The sequence below is a fragment of the Rhinoderma darwinii genome, chromosome 6 (genome assembly GCF_050947455.1).
Source record: "Rhinoderma darwinii isolate aRhiDar2 chromosome 6, aRhiDar2.hap1, whole genome shotgun sequence".
Taxonomy (NCBI): domain Eukaryota; kingdom Metazoa; phylum Chordata; class Amphibia; order Anura; family Rhinodermatidae; genus Rhinoderma; species Rhinoderma darwinii.
This window is the reverse complement of record NC_134692.1, coordinates 11,381,016-11,399,504: the sequence shown is the minus strand read 5'-3', so window position 1 is coordinate 11,399,504 and position 18,489 is coordinate 11,381,016. Positions and strand designations below refer to the sequence as shown.

Sequence of the window (18,489 nt, the reverse complement as noted above, 5' to 3'; positions counted from 1 at the left end):
CTCAGCAGTGCCACAGGCTGATCGCCTCCATGCCACGCCGCATTGAGAACACCTCAGCAGTGCTACAGGCTGATCACCTCCACGCCGCATTGATGCAGACTGGACAGACTTTCAGTAGGACGACATTTTGGTATTATAAATCATTTTTGAAGTTGGGCTTATATAATATTCTCATTTTATGAGACACTAAATTTTGGGTTTTCAGTAACTGTTCCCATAATCATCAACAGTAACAGAAGAAAATGCTGGAAATAGATCCCTCCGTGTGTAATGAATATATAGAATATATCAGAGACACTTTTTGATGATATTCTAATTCATTGAGAAGGACTAGTGTATATTACAAATCACTTCTACAGTCCAGGCGGTAATCATACAGACTCCTCCGGTCTTCGGCTTTATCAGCTCTTCTTACGTCTTTTGCACAACCTTGAGTCGTTGTTTGTAGCAGAATGTCAGAGGAAACGTCTTACCGGCGTTATCTTCCGTCCCCAGTCACAAAGGACCCGACATATAAAGCTGTAGACATCAGTTGTGGCTCATGGTCCTTAAAGGACAATTCCAGTCACACAGGACGTAGCTATCAGGAGTCAGTAGACATTGTTTAATAGTGAAGTTACTCCCAGCATTCCTCAGGATGAAGCACCAATTTCTCTGGGAGAAGTTTTTGTTTTTACTGTGCTCATTGTCGCCCCCTGCTGGGTAATGGGCTTTGTATGAGCTGCCTAGAGGAGTGGGGGAAGGTAAGTGACAACCTCTCTGAGCACATTAAAGACTTGTGACCTTATAGTAAATACTTGCCTTCACCCAAGAAATAACAATTGTTAGCACTTTGTGTTGTACCATTCCTCAGTTATTCCTCCTGGAAATGGGTGAAATAAACTGACACCATTCCCTTTGTCAATGGGGTGTGTAACACTGATTGGAGAGTGTCAGACTGTTTAGGGACACACCCCATTGACAAATAAGATGGTGACACGCAGTTGTTAGTTTGTTCATCCATTTCCAGGAGGAATAACAAAGTAACGGCGCTATGCAGACTTCTAAGAAAAGGTGCTCTAGAATAGTTATTTCATGGGCAATACAAGTATTTTTGCTGGAACAGACATGTCCGCAGAACGGAGAGGTTCTCTTCCATCGGGAATGAGACGGGGCAAGAGAATTTTAATTTGCGACAAATTGATTTTTTTCTTAAAGGGATTTAGAATTCACAATAACAGAGGCATCTGCTGACACTAGGACTGGACTAGAACTTGACGCAGGACTCGTAGCCCCCTCCTTACCGAACATTCCTATAACATGAGATTTTACCAGTATTCCCCCCCCCCCCCCCCCGTGCCTGTAGTGACCCGCAGTACACTAGAGAAGAAGCCACTTCTGCCCAGCACCAATGTAATCAAATGGTGGCACCCACTAAAAATTGTTAATAGACCCTGAAAATACTGACGGGGATTATTTCAAGACAAAAAATGAATGTAAGTATTTGGTTAGGAAGGTGGAAGATGACAAGTCCTCGTTGTTGCTGATTTCTATGGGATATATTGGGGTGAATAGACTATGGAGGACGGACTGACGGGATCACTGAACGGTGCATCATTTCACGGACGGTGGTGGCTTTGTGTTAAGGCTTTTGGCTTGCAGACCCCTCACTCAAGGACTGACACCAAGGGAAACGTACGTCGGACAAGATGGGTTTCTTATGTTGAAACCTTTTAGTTCCCCTTAGGGGATAAGAGGCGACCGTAGTTAGTATGACCCTGCAGTACTGGGGCTCCTGCTGGTGCAGTGGTTAGTACTGTCTTCTGGCAGCATCGAGGCTCTTCACCTGGCTCAGTGGTTAGTACTGTGTCCTGGCAGCAATGGGACATTTCACCTGGCTCAGTGGCTAGAATGGCACCTTGGCAGCACCGGGACTCCTCTGCCAGCTCAGTGGGTAGTGCGGTCTCCTGGCAGCATCGGGCCCCAACACTGGCGCAGTGGTTAGTACTGTCTTCTGGCAGCACCGGGGCTCTTCTCCTGGCTCAGTGGCTAGCATGGCACCAGGGCTTCTCTGCCGGCTCAGTGGTTAGTACAGTCTCCTGGCAGCACTGGGGCCCTTACACTGGTGCAGTAGTTAGTACTGTCTCCTGACTGCATCGGGGCTTTTCTCGTAACTTAGTGGCTAGTATGGCCCCTTGGCAGCACCAGGGCTCCTCTGCCAGCTCATTGGTTAGTACTGTCTCCTGGCAGCATCGGGCCCTTACACAGGTGCAGTGGTTAGTACAGTCTCTTGGTGGCATCGGAGCCCTTACATTGGTGCAGTGGTTGGTACTGTCTTCTTCCAGCTCATTGGTTAGTACTGTCTCCTGGCAGCATCGGGGCCCTTACACAGGTGCAGTGATTTGGTACTGTCTTCTGGCAGCACCGATGCTCTTCTCCAGTCTTAGTGGCTAGTATGGCTCCTTGGCAGCGCTGGGGCTTCACACTGGCTCAGTGGTTAGTACAGACTCCTGGCAGCACTGGGTCTTCACACTGGCTCAGTGGTTATTACTACCTCTGAAGCTCTGGCTTTGAATCCAACCTATTTAAGAACTACATATAATTTCCATGTTCTCATCATTTGTGAGTTATTCTAGATAATCTGGCTATCTACCAAAATCCAAAAATCCCAGTAGGATAACAGATTCTGTGTTCCTAGTAGGTATTTGTACCTTTCTGTGGAAATTAGATTGTAAGCTCCTCTGCCCGCACATCCCCTGTTTGCTGCTATCCAGTATTATTCCTGATTTTGTGTCGGATCGCTGCTTCATAGTCTCATGCTTCCATATTACGTTGTTTCAGAATATCCCCCAGCAGTGCGTGTCGTCAGTGCTCAGCGAGCGGCTGCAGCGGTTATACAGCGACCTGATCATCACTCCAGAGCGGCAGGGGCAGAAAGACACCGGTAAGGCGAAGGGTTAATTAAAGCGCATTTTTTCCCTAAAATCAACATTTGTCTTGTATGTTTAATTGTTCTATTACCATAATCCGTTTCTTGAAAAGCTGGGTGACAACCATTGCTGCTATTCACACAGGGGTTTGGATTATCCAGCTTTTCCAGACACCTGCATGGTCATGTCTCCCAGTTAGGCAGTGATACATTGAACTGGTGATGTATGGCTGCAAACTAGGCAGATCAGGCATCAAGAAAAGCGGAGTGACAACCTCTGCAGGATCTGTAGTTCCAGCCATATTAGTTGTCACCCAGCTTTCCCTGGAACAGATATAACCAAGAATTGGCTTTTAAGAATTTTTTAAATCAAGGTCGAATCAAGGACTTATATTTATGATTGTCACCCAGCTTTCCACAAACCCTGAACAGCATATATAGCTACATGGAGTGCCGCCCTCATGAGCAATAATGTATTTAGATCATATAGTTATTGGGATAAACATTGTTATTTGTTTCCTTAGGAGCAGGTGATGGAGCCGGCCCGATGTCGGAACAGTCGCTCGAAAGTAAGAGCCGCGGTTGTGCTGGGACAACTCAGCAAGATGTGGATAATAGACCGATACAGAAACCCTCCAAGGTGGGATAAGATTTTCTTACTACTACATAGTGTCTTGCACAAACACAACAACTCCCACAATGCACTACAACAGAGCACGCACTGTGCAGACACTGAGCCAGCATAGGACGGCAAGAACAAATGCAATTCTGTTGTCTGAGAGCTAACGGGAGACCCACAGGATTTTAAACGCAGCTCTGGATGTGAATAGAGTATAAGTATTTGCAGAAAATCAGAATACCCTTTGACAGGGAGGGAAACATTTAAAGTGACAGTTCACATCTGACATGTCATTGAGTTGATGGGGGTCTGAGAGACCGTTCAATGAGAAGATATTTACTGATGATCCTTCATTGGCTGTCATCTATTCATTTCAGATTAGGCCTAAAAAATCCTGAGCTAGATCAGCAGCTTCCTGTGACCTTGAGAAGGACTCGCTATCTCCCGGCTTTCCAGCCACTCTGAGCAGCTTGTCCTCACCCTTCCCCTCCACTAGCAGGATTTACTGTGGAAGAGTACAGGACTATATTGTAAATTTGGGATATTGTCAATTCTTAGGCTTCGTTCACATCTGCGTCGGGGCTCCGTTCATGGGTTCGGTCGGAGCTTTCCGACAGGGGAACGGAATCCAAACGGAAACCATAGGTTTCCGTTTGCATCACCATTGATTTCAATGGTGACGGATCCGGTGCAAATGGTTTCCGTTTCTCCCCGTTGTGTAAGGGTTCTGTCCTTTTCCGTAGTCGTACTGCGCAATTCATTCTGTGAAAACGACGGAACTCTTACACAACGGTGACGAACGGAAACCATTTCAATGGTGATGTATGGCTGCAAACTAGGCCGATCAGGCAGCAAGAAAAGCTGAGTGACAACCTCTGCAGGATGGTGATGCAAATGGAAACCTACGGTTTCCGTTTGGATTCCGTTCCCGTCGGAAAGCTCAGACTGAACCCATGAACGGAGCCCGACGCAGATGTGAACGAAGCCTTACTTGCCAACATCCTTCCACTTGTGATGTCATTGATGATGTCATCAGTGTGACTACTGTTGCACTTATGTCAATTTTCAAAGGGAAGGTGGATGAGGGAGGTGAACGAAGCGGTGAAGGTTTTTGCTCTGCTGATCAGCAGCAAAATACGCCGGGAACGCTGTGACCCAGGAGATCCTTTGATCTGATGCCCACTACTGTCTTGTGACCTCCTGAGAGCACTGTATTGGACCAGGCAGGTCACTATGCTCAGGAGTTAAGACAGCGACAAGGGGGGAACAGGTGAACTTCTCCGGCTCCACTATGGAACCGCTCAAGGACAGACGGAGCCCTTTAAAGGAGACCGGGTCCATTAAGACATCCCTGGTTGGAAGAAGGGGTTTTATAGTGACTGACAAGTCGGTTCTATTCGTCTGTGTTCACACCCTACAGTCGAGCTGCTTGTTTGTTTTTTAGAAATGTAGTTTACCTACTGAGGTAAATAAAGGGTTAATGTGAAAGAAAAAAAGCCCCTCCCCCACCGATAAAGTTTGCTACAATTGTATCCAGTATCCGGGCAATCCTCTGATCTACACACAGCAGCACAAAAATGTCTCCTATGCTGATAGTTTGTTACAATGTATCAGTGCAGGTAAAACGAATCAGCCTAGAGTCCACACAGGGGCTTGTCTAGACCGGATACAATTGTAACAAACCCTCAGCTATGAGAAGTATTAGGTATGTACAGGTTTTCAGCCTCAGATGTAAACCAGAATCTTCCCAGCAAGCAGAGATCTTGAAAATGTTGAGGAATTGGAACACAAAGTCGTTGCGCAAGTTTTCATTATACAATTATTATTGACCTATACTATAATCTGGTCATTTACTACCCGCAGGACCAGCAGGGAACATTGATCCTTCCTCTACCTGTATATGATGTAAATGTAAGAGCTGGTATATATCTTGATTTTCACAGGTGCGTCCAGATGACGTCCTCTCAATGACACAGCGCCCATCAATTGTAGTGTCCAAAGCCAAGAAAAGGAAAGCTAAGGGACTGTTCACATGATAAACCTGGACAGGAGGGAGATGCATCATTACACAGGACAGAAGCCGTGTCCCCGCATCTTCCAGCACCAGATCTTGTCATCTGACAATCAAGGGATTGATTCACTGCAGACCACGTTTCCATCTGATAAGCTGTGGCCCCCTAGTGGTTAAGATGCAGATCACACGCATCATGTAAGGTTCCTGCATGTGTGTGTCAGGATCCGGCTGCAAGGAATCTACCGTGGATTCTCATTTTATACTCTAGTACGTTGTTTGCAGGTTTAGATTTTATTTAAAGTCGATCATTTTCAATAAATGTGTTTGTTTTTTCCATTACATATTGTTTTATTTGCACAGTGAGAGCAACATTGGCTGATCTGTAGAAATAGGGTGGGTAAGTTCACACAGGGCGGATATACGGCGTAGAAGTACACAGCGCATCTGTCTTGTGGACCGCAGGGAATTCCGGCCCAAAAAAACGCACCAAATTGTGGTGTCGTTTTTTCGCCTGGAATGTCCGCTGTGGAAATCCTGCAATGAAAAAAAAAAAAATGGATATACTTACCATGACGACGCGTCCCTCCTGACGTTCTGCAGCCCTGGGATGATGATGTATCCCATGTGACCGCTGCAGCCTGTGATTGGCTGTAGCGGTCACATGGAATGAAACATCATCCCAGGAGGCCGGCCTGGACGAAGAAGCAAAGAATTCTGGGTAAGTATACGATTATTTTTTTTGTCCCTGACTTGCGATTTTTGCGACGGAATCACAGCTGTTTCACCACAAAAATCGCAACATTCAATGGGGAAAACCTGCAACAAAAAAGCAGCGATTACGCAAATACAATTGACATGCGGCGGATTAAAAAACTGCACCGCACGTCAATTTGAGCGGTTTAACGTTTACGCAGCGTGAGGAGGAGACTTGTTCATCTGCAGCTACCGTATTAAAGGGGGTTTTACACTGGACGATTATCAGACAAACAATCATTCATAGAACGCTCCTTCCGATAATTTCCCAGTGTAAACAGATCAGCGATCAGCAGGTGAACGAGCAAACGCCGGATCATCCGCTGGTCGTATCGTTTTAAAAAAGTTAAATATTATGGTTGTCGGCAGCGCATCTTGGTGTGTAAACAGGGAGACGCGCTGCCGCCATGATGATAATGTATGGGGACGAGTGATCAGAGTATCGAGCGCTCGTCCCCATCCATAGCTCCATGTGACACAAGCAAACGAGCGCCGATCAACGATGTCTCGTTGATCGGCGCTCACTCCACCGGACGATTACCGGCCGGTATAAAAGGGCCTTTATGCTGCAGATTTTCTGCAACAAAATCTGCAGTATTTACGCTACGTGTGAACTGACCCTAAAGGTCTGCAGGTCGAATGTTCTGTAAGGATGGTGGGAGGGGGCAGGGCTGTATGTGACGGGGCAGCGACATGATGTCAAGAGGGGAATGGAAGGAATAGACATAGGAGGCCACTGGAAACAGTCAAGCAGCAGACCGTGCAGGGTCACGAGCAGCACAGAGTATTTATACTATTTTCTAGTTGGAGCCCAGATAATATTCCATTGTGAGCCCTGCCCTAGGAGTATTACCACTGCAGAGCCTGTCAATAATGATCACCATATTAATGAAACTACTTGTGCTCCCCACCTTTCACCACAACGCAGAGGGGGCAGCACCAGACAGCAGATCCCTGGCTTCATATCTAGGATTCCATCAGGATCTTCCTCATTATCAGAATTCATGTATAGAGCTGTCCAGAAGATCTGATACTCCAGCATCACACATGTCCCATGGATACTGAATTATATGACATTTGCTGTATATATCTTATATATACCGGACAGAGTGGGGATCTCTAGACTGTAAGGCGACATTCACACAGAAAGTTTGACTGATTTTCATTCTCGATTTCACCTTATATTTTAGCCTATAAGCTACGGACAGTTCAATTAAGGGTTCACCAGCAGAATAGTGAGTGCAGCTCTGGGGTATAATACAGGATGTAACTCAGGATCAGTGCAGGATAAGTAATGTAATGTATGTACACAGTGACTCCACTAGCAGAATAGTGAGTGCAGCTCTGGAGTATAATACAGGATGTAACTCAGGATCAGTACAGGATAAGTAATGTAATGTATGTACACAGTGACTCCACCAGCAAAATAGTGAGTGATGCTCTGGAGTATAATACAGGATGTAACTCAGGATCAGTACAGGATAAGTAATGTCATGTATGTACACAGTGACTCCACCAGCAGAATAGTGAGTGCACCTTTGGAGTATAATACAGGATGTAACTCAGGATCAGTACAGGATAAGTAATGTAATGTATGTACACAGTGACTCCACCAGTAGAATAGTGAGTGCAGCACTGGAGTATAATACAGAATGTAACTCAGGAACAGTACAGGATAAGTAATGTATGTACACAGTGACTCCACCAGCAGAATAGTGAGTGCAGCTCTGGAGTATAATACAGGATGTAACTCAGGATCAGTACAGGATAAGTAATGTAATGTGTATATATACAGTGACTCCACCAGCAGAATAGTCAGTGCAGCTCTGGAGTATAATACAGGATGTAACTCAGGATCAGTACAGGATAAGTAATGTAATGTATGTATATAGTGACTCCACCAGCAAAATAGTGAGTGCAGCTCTGGAGTATAATACAGGATGTAACTCAGGATCAGTACAGGATAAGTAATGTAATGTATGTACACAGTGACTCCACCAGCAGAATAGTGAGTGCAGCTCTGGAGTATAATACAGGATATAACTCAGGATCAGTACAGAATAAGTAATGTAATGTATGTACACAGTGACTCCACCAGCAGAATAGTGAGTGCAGCTCTGGAGTATAATACAGGATATAACTCAGGATCAGTACAGAATAAGTAATGTAATGTATGTACACAGTGACTCCACCAGCAGAATAGTGAGTGATGCTCTGGAGTATAATACAGGATGTAACTTAGAATCAGTACAGGATAAGTAATGTAATGTTTGTACACAGTGACTCCACCAGCAGAATAGTCAGTGCAGCTCTGGAGTATAATACAGGATGTAACTCAGGATCAGTACAGGATAAGTAATGTAATGAATGTACACAGTGACTCCACCAGCAGAATAGTGAGTGCAGCTCTGGAGTATAATACAACTGTAACTCAGGATCAGTACAGGATAAGTAATGTAATGTATGTACACAGTGACTCCACCAGCAGAATAGTGAGTGATGCTCTGGAGTATAATACAGGATGTAACTCAGGATCAGTACAGGATAAGTAATGTAATGTATGTACATAGTGACTCCACCAGCAAAATAGTGAGTGCAGCTTTGGAGTATAATACAGGATATAACTCAGGATCAGTACAGGATAAGTAATGTAATGTCTGTACACAGTGACTCCACCAGCAGAATAGTGAGTGCATCTCTGGAGTATAATACAGGATATAACTCAGGATCAGTACAGGATAAGTAATGTAATGTCTGTACACAGTGACATTTCTCCAGCAGAATAGTGAGTGCAGCTCTGGAGTATAATACAGGATGTAACTCCATATCAGTACAGGATAAGTAATGTAATGTATGTACACAGTGACTCCACCAGCAAAATAGTGAGTGCAGCTCTGGAGTATAATACAGGATATAACTCAGGATCAGTACAGAATAAGTAATGTAATGTATGTACACAGTGACTCCACCAGCAGAATAGTGAGTGATGCTCTGGAGTATAATACAGGATGTAACTCAGGATCAGTACAGGATAAGTAATGTAATGTATGTACATAGTGACTCCACCAGCAAAATAGTGAGTGCAGCTTTGGAGTATAATACAGGATATAACTCAGGATCAGTACAGGATAAGTAATGTAATGTCTGTACACAGTGACTCCACCAGCAGAATAGTGAGTGCAGCTCTGGAGTATAATACAGGATATAACTCAGGATCAGTACAGGATAAGTAATGTAATGTCTGTACACAGTGACTCCACCAGCAGAATAGTGAGTGCATCTCTGGAGTATAATACAGGATATAACTCAGGATCAGTACAGGATAAGTAATGTAATGTCTGTACACAGTGACATTTCTCCAGCAGAATAGTGAGTGCAGCTCTGGAGTATAATACAGGATGTAACTCCATATCAGTACAGGATAAGTAATGTAATGTATGTACACAGTGACTCCACCAGCAAAATAGTGAGTGCAGCTCTGGAGTATAATACAGGATGTAACTCAGGATCAGTGCAGGATAAGTAATGTATGTACACAGTGACTCCACCAGCAGAATAGTGATTGCAGCTCTGGAGTATAATACAGGATATAACTCAAGATCAGTACAGAATAAGTAATGTAATGTATGTACACAGTGACTCCACCAGCAGAATAGTGAGTGATGCTCTGGAGTATAATACAGGATGTAACTCAGGATCAGTACAGGATAAGTAATGTAATGTATGTACACAGTGACTCCACCAGCAGAATAGTGAGTGCAGCTCTGGAGTATAATACAGGATGTAACTTAGGATCAGTACAGGATAAGTAATGTAATGTATGTACATAGTAACCCCACCAGCAGAATAGTGAGTGCAGCTCTGGAGTATAATACAGGATGTAACTCCATGTCAGTACAGGATAAGTAATGTAATGACAACTTTCTATGTAGATTTATTCTATATTTAGCCTGTACAACGGTGGTCAAATAATTTCTTCTTGCAGAAAAGGGGGAAACATTGCAGCATATAAACAGGACTGTGATTTAACAGGTTCAGTCCATGAAGGCTACAATGTTACACAGGCAGGGAACATCTTGAAGCAGCCTCTCAGCAGACGCCGCTCCTCACCCCTCTCTCTGTACTTTAAGACCAGGGGTGTGGAAACCGTTCCCTTTCAAACCACAGACAAGCCGACGAGCTGCAGGGTCCGTGTTATAATTATGGCTTCGGGTTCCGCCTTTACGGAAAAATACAGACGCAAATGTTGTGCTACCAGCATCAATAATGATAAAAATACGACCGTGTAGGAACCTTCCAGCTCTTACTCCACCCAAATGCAGCAAATGTTTAGTAACAGACATGAAATTAACATGAAAAATTAACACGTGCAAAAAGCTGACGGAGCTATGCCTGTTCTGTTTGTGGATCCTCTATTTATGGATTTTAAGGAAAGGCAGTGAAAAAAAACAACATAATATGTAGGAAGGACGAAAAGGCTGAGAACTTGTTAACATTTTATGGCCCTTGATATGTTTTTGGTCTGACATCTAATGATCCAGCAATATTGCAGCATTCACCATAGCATGAAATTGTGAGTTTCGGAGCTGCAGGGTTGGACCTCTGGGAGCCCGACACCGCAGGATCCTGGATCTTCTCTCCTCACTATTGGAACTTCTGATAGTCTGGACCATCTGGAGTTATTTGCTGACCATCATTAGAAGCAGGAATTATTCATCTCTGTCATGCTATACTAGAGTCCTGAGGAGTAGCACAAAGTATCAGGATGTTTTAGCATAACCCAGAGGCGTAGCTAGGTTCTCCAGCACCCGGGGCAAAGATTCAGGTTGGCGCTCCAACCCCCCACTCGAACCTCTTTCCCGACGACATCTTCCCCTCGCCATGTTTGTTTTCCCTAACAATCAATGAGGTGTCTTTTTTTCCAATATTTTTTTTTATGTAACTCGAGCATAAAACCATTTCTACATTTTACAAGCAATATAGTTCTATATAAAACACCAGAACCAAGCTCAGTACATATATACAGCACCAGAACAAAGCTCATTACATATATACAGCACCAGAACCAAGCTCGTTACATATATACAGCACCAGAACAAAGGCCATTACATATATGCAACGCCAGAACACAGCTCATTACAGAACCAAGCTCAGTACATATATACAGCACCAGAACAAAGCTCATTACATATATACAGCACCAGAACAAAGCTCATTACATATATACAGCACCAGAACAAAGCTCATTACATATATACAGCACCAGAACAAAGCTCATTACATATATACAGCACCAGAACCAAGCTCATTACATATATACAACACCAGAACAAAGCTCATTACATATATACAGCACCAGAACAAAGCTCAGTACATATATACAACACCAGAACAAAGCTCATTACATATATACAGCTACAGAACAAAGCTCAGTACATATATACAACACCAGAACAAAGCTCATTACATATATACAGCACCAGAACAAAGCTCATTACAAATATACAGCACCAGAACAAAGCTCAGTACATATATACAACACCAGAACAAAGATCATTACATATATACAGCACCAGAACAAAGCTCATTACATATATACAACACCAGAACAAAGCTCATTACATATATACAGCTACAGAACAAAGCTCAGTACATATATACAACACCAGAACAAAGCTCATTACATATATACAGCACCAGAACAAAGCTCATTACAAATATACAGCACCAGAACCAAGCTCATTACATATATACAGCACCAGAACCAAGCTCATTACATATATACAGCACCAGAACAAAGCTCATTACATATATACAACACCAGAACAAAGGTCAGTACATATATACAACACCAGAACAAAGCTCATTACATATATGCAACACCAGAACACAGCTCATTACAGAACCAGGCTCAGTACATATATACAGCACCAGAACAAAGCTCAGTACATATATACAGTGCCAGAACAAAACTCAGTACATACATACAGTGCCAGAACCAAGCTCAGTACATATATACAACACCAGCACGAATACAGCTCAATTTAGTGCAACTCCTGTAGTATAGGTTTGCACTAAATTGTATACAGCTCCCAGCATGGCCCAAACACTGATAAGGATATGCTGGGAGTTGCTGTTTCACAAATAAAATATCATACCACCCATTATCTTGCTGCAGATCATACAGTGACTTGCTGATTAGAGGCAGAATAAACATTTACATGAAGTGACTCACCGGTGACGTCTCAGATTCTAAATGTTCTTTTTCTCTATCCGGTCCAGACCTCTATGATGACTTCTCCTGGCCACAGCCTATTTCTGCATTTTGCAACTCCGATGTCTTCAGCTTCTCACTGTTCAAACATTTCTGCACCTATAAACAAAGATAGAGTTATCATGGAGCCAGACACTGCACACCTAAATATAATAGCACCATACACTGTGTCGCACACACACACCGTGCCCCCTGTAGATAGTGCCCCCCATAGAGCCCCTTGTGGATAGTGCCCCACATACAGCCCCCTGTAGATAGTGCCCAAATATAGCCACCCCTGTAGATAGTGTCCCACATATAGCCACCCCTGTAGATAGTGCTCCACATATAGCCCACCCCTGTATAGTGTCCAACATATAGTCCACCCCTGTAGATAGTGCCCTGCATATATCTCCCCCTATAATTAGTGCTGCACATATAGCCCACCCCTGTATATAGTGCCTCACATATAACTCCCCGTATAGTGCTCCATGTATATAGCCCCTCTTGTGGATAGACTATAGCCCCCCTTGTAGAAGGAGTCGACCTCTGTATATAGCCCCCTGTAGATAGAGCCCCCCCTGTATATAGCCCCCACTGTAGCTAGTGCCTCCCCTGTAGAAAATATCACTCACATTTTTATTAGGATACAAAAACACAAAACTTTACATACTCTCCTTAATCCCGTTCCCGCACCATCCGGTGGCAATTCAGACCTGCTCCCTTCTGAGCAGGTCTGCTGGGGTTAAACGACGCAAGATACGCGATGACGTCCTCGCACCGCTTACATTGTTGAAAAGCGCTGATTGACAGGGCAAGTTATTCTGCCCTGCCAATCAGCACCTTTCATAGACGAAGGCGCGATGCCGTCATCGCGCCGCTTGCGCCTATGAAATGCGCTGATTGGCAGGACACTATGACTTGCCCTGTCAATCAGCGCTTTTCAACGATGCAAGCGGCGCAAAGAAGTAATCGTTCCGCTTGAGTAGTTGAAAGGCGGTGAATGGCCGGCATGGAACGTACCCGGACATTTATTGCCTACAGTGCAGAAGGGGGTGGTGGATTCAGAGCGGCCGCTGTCATGGACGGTGTGGTCCTGGTGTCCCCACCTACCTTCCCTCTTAGTTGCGCCCGGGGCACTTGCCCCGCCTGCCACCCCTAGCTACGCCCCTGCACATGTGTGATCGCTGGCGCCCCCAGCGATGAAAATTAAAGGGGTTTTCTGAGATTTAATGACTTTGTGTTAATTCTTGTAATTTATAAATGTAAATACATTTATAATATACTTAAATTTTCCAAAGTGGCCCCGTTTCCAGATCCTGCCGTGGGGAACTTGACGGGTGACGTCATTCTCTGCTCTGGCTCCGCCGCTGTGTTGATCTTGAATTATTTGCCGGGTATACGACACGCCACTTGTGACTTGGTGTATATCGGCTTGTTCTGCTTCACAGCCCGTAACGCGCATGCGCTGTCACTTCTGTTCCTGCGGTCCCTGCTGTTCTCGAGATAACAGCAGGGGCCGCGCATGCGCGTTACAACAGAACAAGCCGATATACACCACGTCACAAGTGACGTGTCGTATACCCGGAAATGAATTCAAGATCAACAAAGCGGCCAGAGCCAGTGCAGAGAGTGACGTCACCAGTCAAGTTCCCCACGGCAGGATCTGGAAACGGGGCCACTTTGGAAAATGTAAGTATATTACAAATGTATTTACATTTATAAATTACAAGCATTAACACAAAGTCATTAAATCTCGGACAACCCCTTTAAGGACCGAAATTCCCCTGTAGTAGCAAGCGCTCCATTCATTTCCATGGGACAACTGTCTCCTGCAGCTCCATAAAAATAAACGAAGGAATTCTCATTCAGGGGAATTTCGGTCCCCTGTTCTCATCGCTGGGGGTCTGACCACTGTATGATGTATCCCCTATACAGTGGATGGGGGATACATATGGTTGTGGGACAACCCCTTTAACTAGCGTTTCTAAAATCATAAAATTTCATTTATTTTATGATTTTATAAACACTAGTGTTCCCAGGCACTAAATTGCTTTTACTTTATACTCGCCACTGTGTTTACTTTACTCCGCTTGGTGCCGTGGTGCTCAACGCCCTGCTCCGTCGCTCCACTAAAAGCGCTGTTACGCCCAGCGTCATAGTGACGTGGTCCCGCTGTGCGCAGGCAGCTCGCGGGGGGCGTGGCTGGCTGGCTGGCGACAGGAAGCACAGCGGAACATTTTTCAGACGCCCCTGGAGAGCGGTAAGAAACCTGGACTGTCCCTCCTGATCTGGCAGTTAGGACCTATGTCAGTAGCGGCAGCTGTCCCAGCGGCCCCCCCCCCCCCCGTTCCTACATTCTATTTGCGCCCGGGGCACATGCCCCACCTGCCCCCCCCCCTAGCTACGCCCCTGGAATAACCAGTTGTAAAAATATCGAATACATGTAATATGTAAAATATATAAAATGATGTCGGCACAGATAGTACTAATTCTCTGTCTCACCCTGTAAATTATGTAGGCTAGAAATTGCCTTACCCCAGCCTATAAATGATGTAGGCACAGAAAGCATCGCCTCCCTTTCTCTCCCTGCAAGTTATAAGAGGTACAGATAGTACTGCCTTCCTGTCTCACCCTGTAAATGAAGTAGGTACAGATAATACTGCCTCCCTGTCTCACCCTGTAAATGAAGTAGGTACAGATAATACTGCCTCCCTGTCTCTCCATTGAATTAATATAGGTACAGCTAGCACTGCCTTCTTATTTCTTCTTGTAAATGATGTAGGTACAGATAGTACTGCCTCCCTGACTCTCCATGTAAATTATGTAAGTACCGATAGTACTGCCTCTCTATAAATTATGTAGGTGTAGATAGCATTGCCTCCTTGTCTCCCCCTGTAAATAATGTAGGTACAGATAGTACTGCCTCCCTGTCTCTCCATGTAAATGTTGTAGGTACCGTTAATAGTTCCTCTCTGTAAATTATGTACGCAGGTGTAGATAGCATTGTCTTTGTCTCCCTCTGTAAATGATGTAGTTACAGATACTACTGCCTCCCTGTCTTTTCCTGTAAATGATGTAGATACAGATAGTACTGCCTCCCTGTCATTTAGGGCCTGTTCACATCACCGTTGCCCTTCCGTTGATTGGTCCAATCTGAGGTTTCCGTCGGGTTAACTCCTCAGCAGAAAGGCAAACCTAAGCTCCCGTTTCCCTCACCATTGATATCAATGGTGACGGAAATATTGCTAATGGTTTCCGTTTGTCACCGTCGTGAGAGGGTTCCGTTGTTTTGACAGAATCAATAGCGCAGTCGACTGCGCTATTGATTCCGTCAAAAACGACGAAACCCTGTCACAATGGTGACAAGCGGAAACTATTAGCTAGGTTTCCGTTTGCCTTTCCGCTGAGGGTTCAACCCGACGGAAACCTCAGACGGAACCCCTCAACGGAAGGGCAACGGTGATGTGAACACAGCCTAACTGGTAATGATGTAGGTACAGATAGTACTGCCTCCCTATCTCTCTTTGTAAATAATGTAGGTACAGATAGTACTGCCTCCCTATCTGTCTTTGTAAATAATGTAGGTACAGATAGTACTGCCTCACTATCTCTCCATGAAAATGATGTAGGTACCGATAGTACAGCTTCTCTGTAAATTATGTAGGTGTAGATAGCATTGGCCCCTTGACTCCCCCTGTAAATCATGTAGGTACAGATAGTACTGCCTCCCTATCTCTCTTTGTAAATAATATAGGTACAGATAGTACTGCCTCACTATCTCTCTTTGTAAATAATGTAGGTACAGATAGTACTGCCTCACTATCTCTCCATGAAAATGATGTAGGTACCGATAGTACAGCTTCTCTGTAAACTATGTAGGTGTAGATAACATTGCCTCCTTGACTCCCCCTGTAAATCATGTAGGTACAGATAGTACTACCTCCTTGTCTCTCCATGTATATGGTGTAGGTACTGATAATAGTTCCTCTCTGTAAATTATGTATGTAGGTGTAGATAGCATTGTCTTTGTCTCGCTCTGTAAATGTGGTCAGTTGAGATAGTACTGCCTCCCTATCTCCTTGTATATAATGTAGGCACAGATAGCACTGCCTCCCCGTGTCTCCCTGTAAGTTATGTAGATACAGATAGTAGTGCCTCCCTGCGTCTCCCTGTAAATTATGTAGATACAGATAGTACTGCCTCCCTTTCTTACCTTGTAAGAAAATGTAGGCACAGCTAATACAGCCTCCCTGTAAAATATGTAGATACTGATAGTACTGCCTCCCTATCTCACTATGTGAATGATGTAGGCACAGATAGTACTGTCTCATCATATGAATGATGTAGGCACAGATAGTACTGTCTCACCATATGAATGATGTAGGCACAGATAGTACTGTCTCACCATATGAATGATGTAGGCACAGATAGTACTGCCTCCCTTTCTATGCTGTGAGCACAGATATTAACGCCTTCCTGTGTGGTGAATCCCGTTGCAGCCTCTCTCATTTGGTCTCCCAATACTAAGCAATGAAAGTAGGTAATTTCTGATATATAGGTCAGTGATTAAAGTATGGCGGCTGGACAAGAACAGAAGATTGCACAACAGCATGTAACCCTTAACGGGCAGAATTATGTGTGTTGGCATCAAATCTAGCCACAGTACATTGTTGGTTCATCATTATTCCAAAGGTGGATTAATACCCTTGAACTTGTTTCATGTATCTAAATAGGTCCCATACAGAGCTCTGAATACCCTGCAAAGACATTATGAGTTAAATAATACAATTCTGCCTACCTGCAGCCACCACAAGGGGGAGCTTTCTGCATATTGTTTATACATTAATTTCAATAATAAAACATGTAGTTAACTCCTAAGCTCCCCCTAGTGGTGGCTGCAGGCAAGGTATATTAGGGAATGAATCTGCACAGAATGTTGGACCTAAAAATGACGTGATGATAAAAGGTGGAGAGTCACTTTAAGTTACATAATAAATACATTAGAAAAATTTGTTTGGCTAAAATGGAAAATAAACATTCTGCGAATTGTCCCTCCCATCATGCCGCAGGATGAGGCACAGACTACATATTCCTGTGCTTAGCGTCATCGCTAATCTACTGACCTGCAAATCATCTCCTCCAGACCTGGAGGCACAAATATTTCATCTGATTGGAAAATGGTTTTATCAATTTGTGTGTCTATGGTAATGAAATGGTTAAATTGGTTTATATAAATCAACACCTCTGGGTATTCCTCACCTGCTACCTCTGGAGCACAGTTCGTTACATTTACATAATGTGTATCAGAGCTGTGTCTTCTAACGATCCATCACATGACCATGTACAGGATTGTAGCCACTGGAAGTAAACAATGAATGTTCCTACTGAATAACAGCAAGCAGAGATCTTAAAAACCATGAGGAATGAATACAGAAAGTATATTGGAAAATTGTAGAACTTTTAATTCTACAAAAAAAATAGCATTAATTTTCTGAATCTGGACAACTCCTTTAATGTCCACCCATTTTATTTTCTATTCTAAATAGATCCACATTTTTGTGCGGATTCATTTTTTTGTTCCAAACTCCCTGCACAGACATAGAATCATAAAAATGTTACTGCCTGCAGCCACCACTAGGGGGAGATTACAGCATACAGTCTTATCATTGAGTTGAATGAATCAACAGTATGCAGTAAGCTCCCCCTAGTGGCGGCTGCAGGCAGTCAGAATTTTATCATTTACCTCTGTGTCGGGGATTTGGAGCTCTGTATTATAAAAACAGAGCGTCAATTGTTACACAGATATACAAAAGCAGAAAGTGTTGGACCTAAAAATGACATGATGATAAAATGTGGAGAATTTTTTTTAACTGACATCTATTTGTTAGGTCTATAGTTGTTTGTATTTAGATTTCTACAAGTAAAATGTCCCCCCACCT

At 43.9% G+C, this 18,489-nt stretch overlaps 1 protein-coding gene across 1 annotated transcript in view; it reads left to right on the top strand.

Moving 5' to 3' along the window:
- The window catches only part of NHEJ1 (non-homologous end joining factor 1), an 80,593-nt gene extending 74,713 nt beyond the window's left edge, over nt 1–5,880 (top strand). The window contains exons 6-8 of the mRNA XM_075831072.1: nt 2,821–2,923; nt 3,433–3,548; nt 5,471–5,880. Of these exons, the coding sequence (XP_075687187.1) occupies nt 2,821–2,923; nt 3,433–3,548; nt 5,471–5,563 (312 nt within the window). The 3' untranslated portion in view covers nt 5,564–5,880. The remainder of the gene's footprint in view (nt 1–2,820; nt 2,924–3,432; nt 3,549–5,470) is intronic.
- Nucleotides 5,881–18,489: the final 12,609 nt, after the last annotated feature.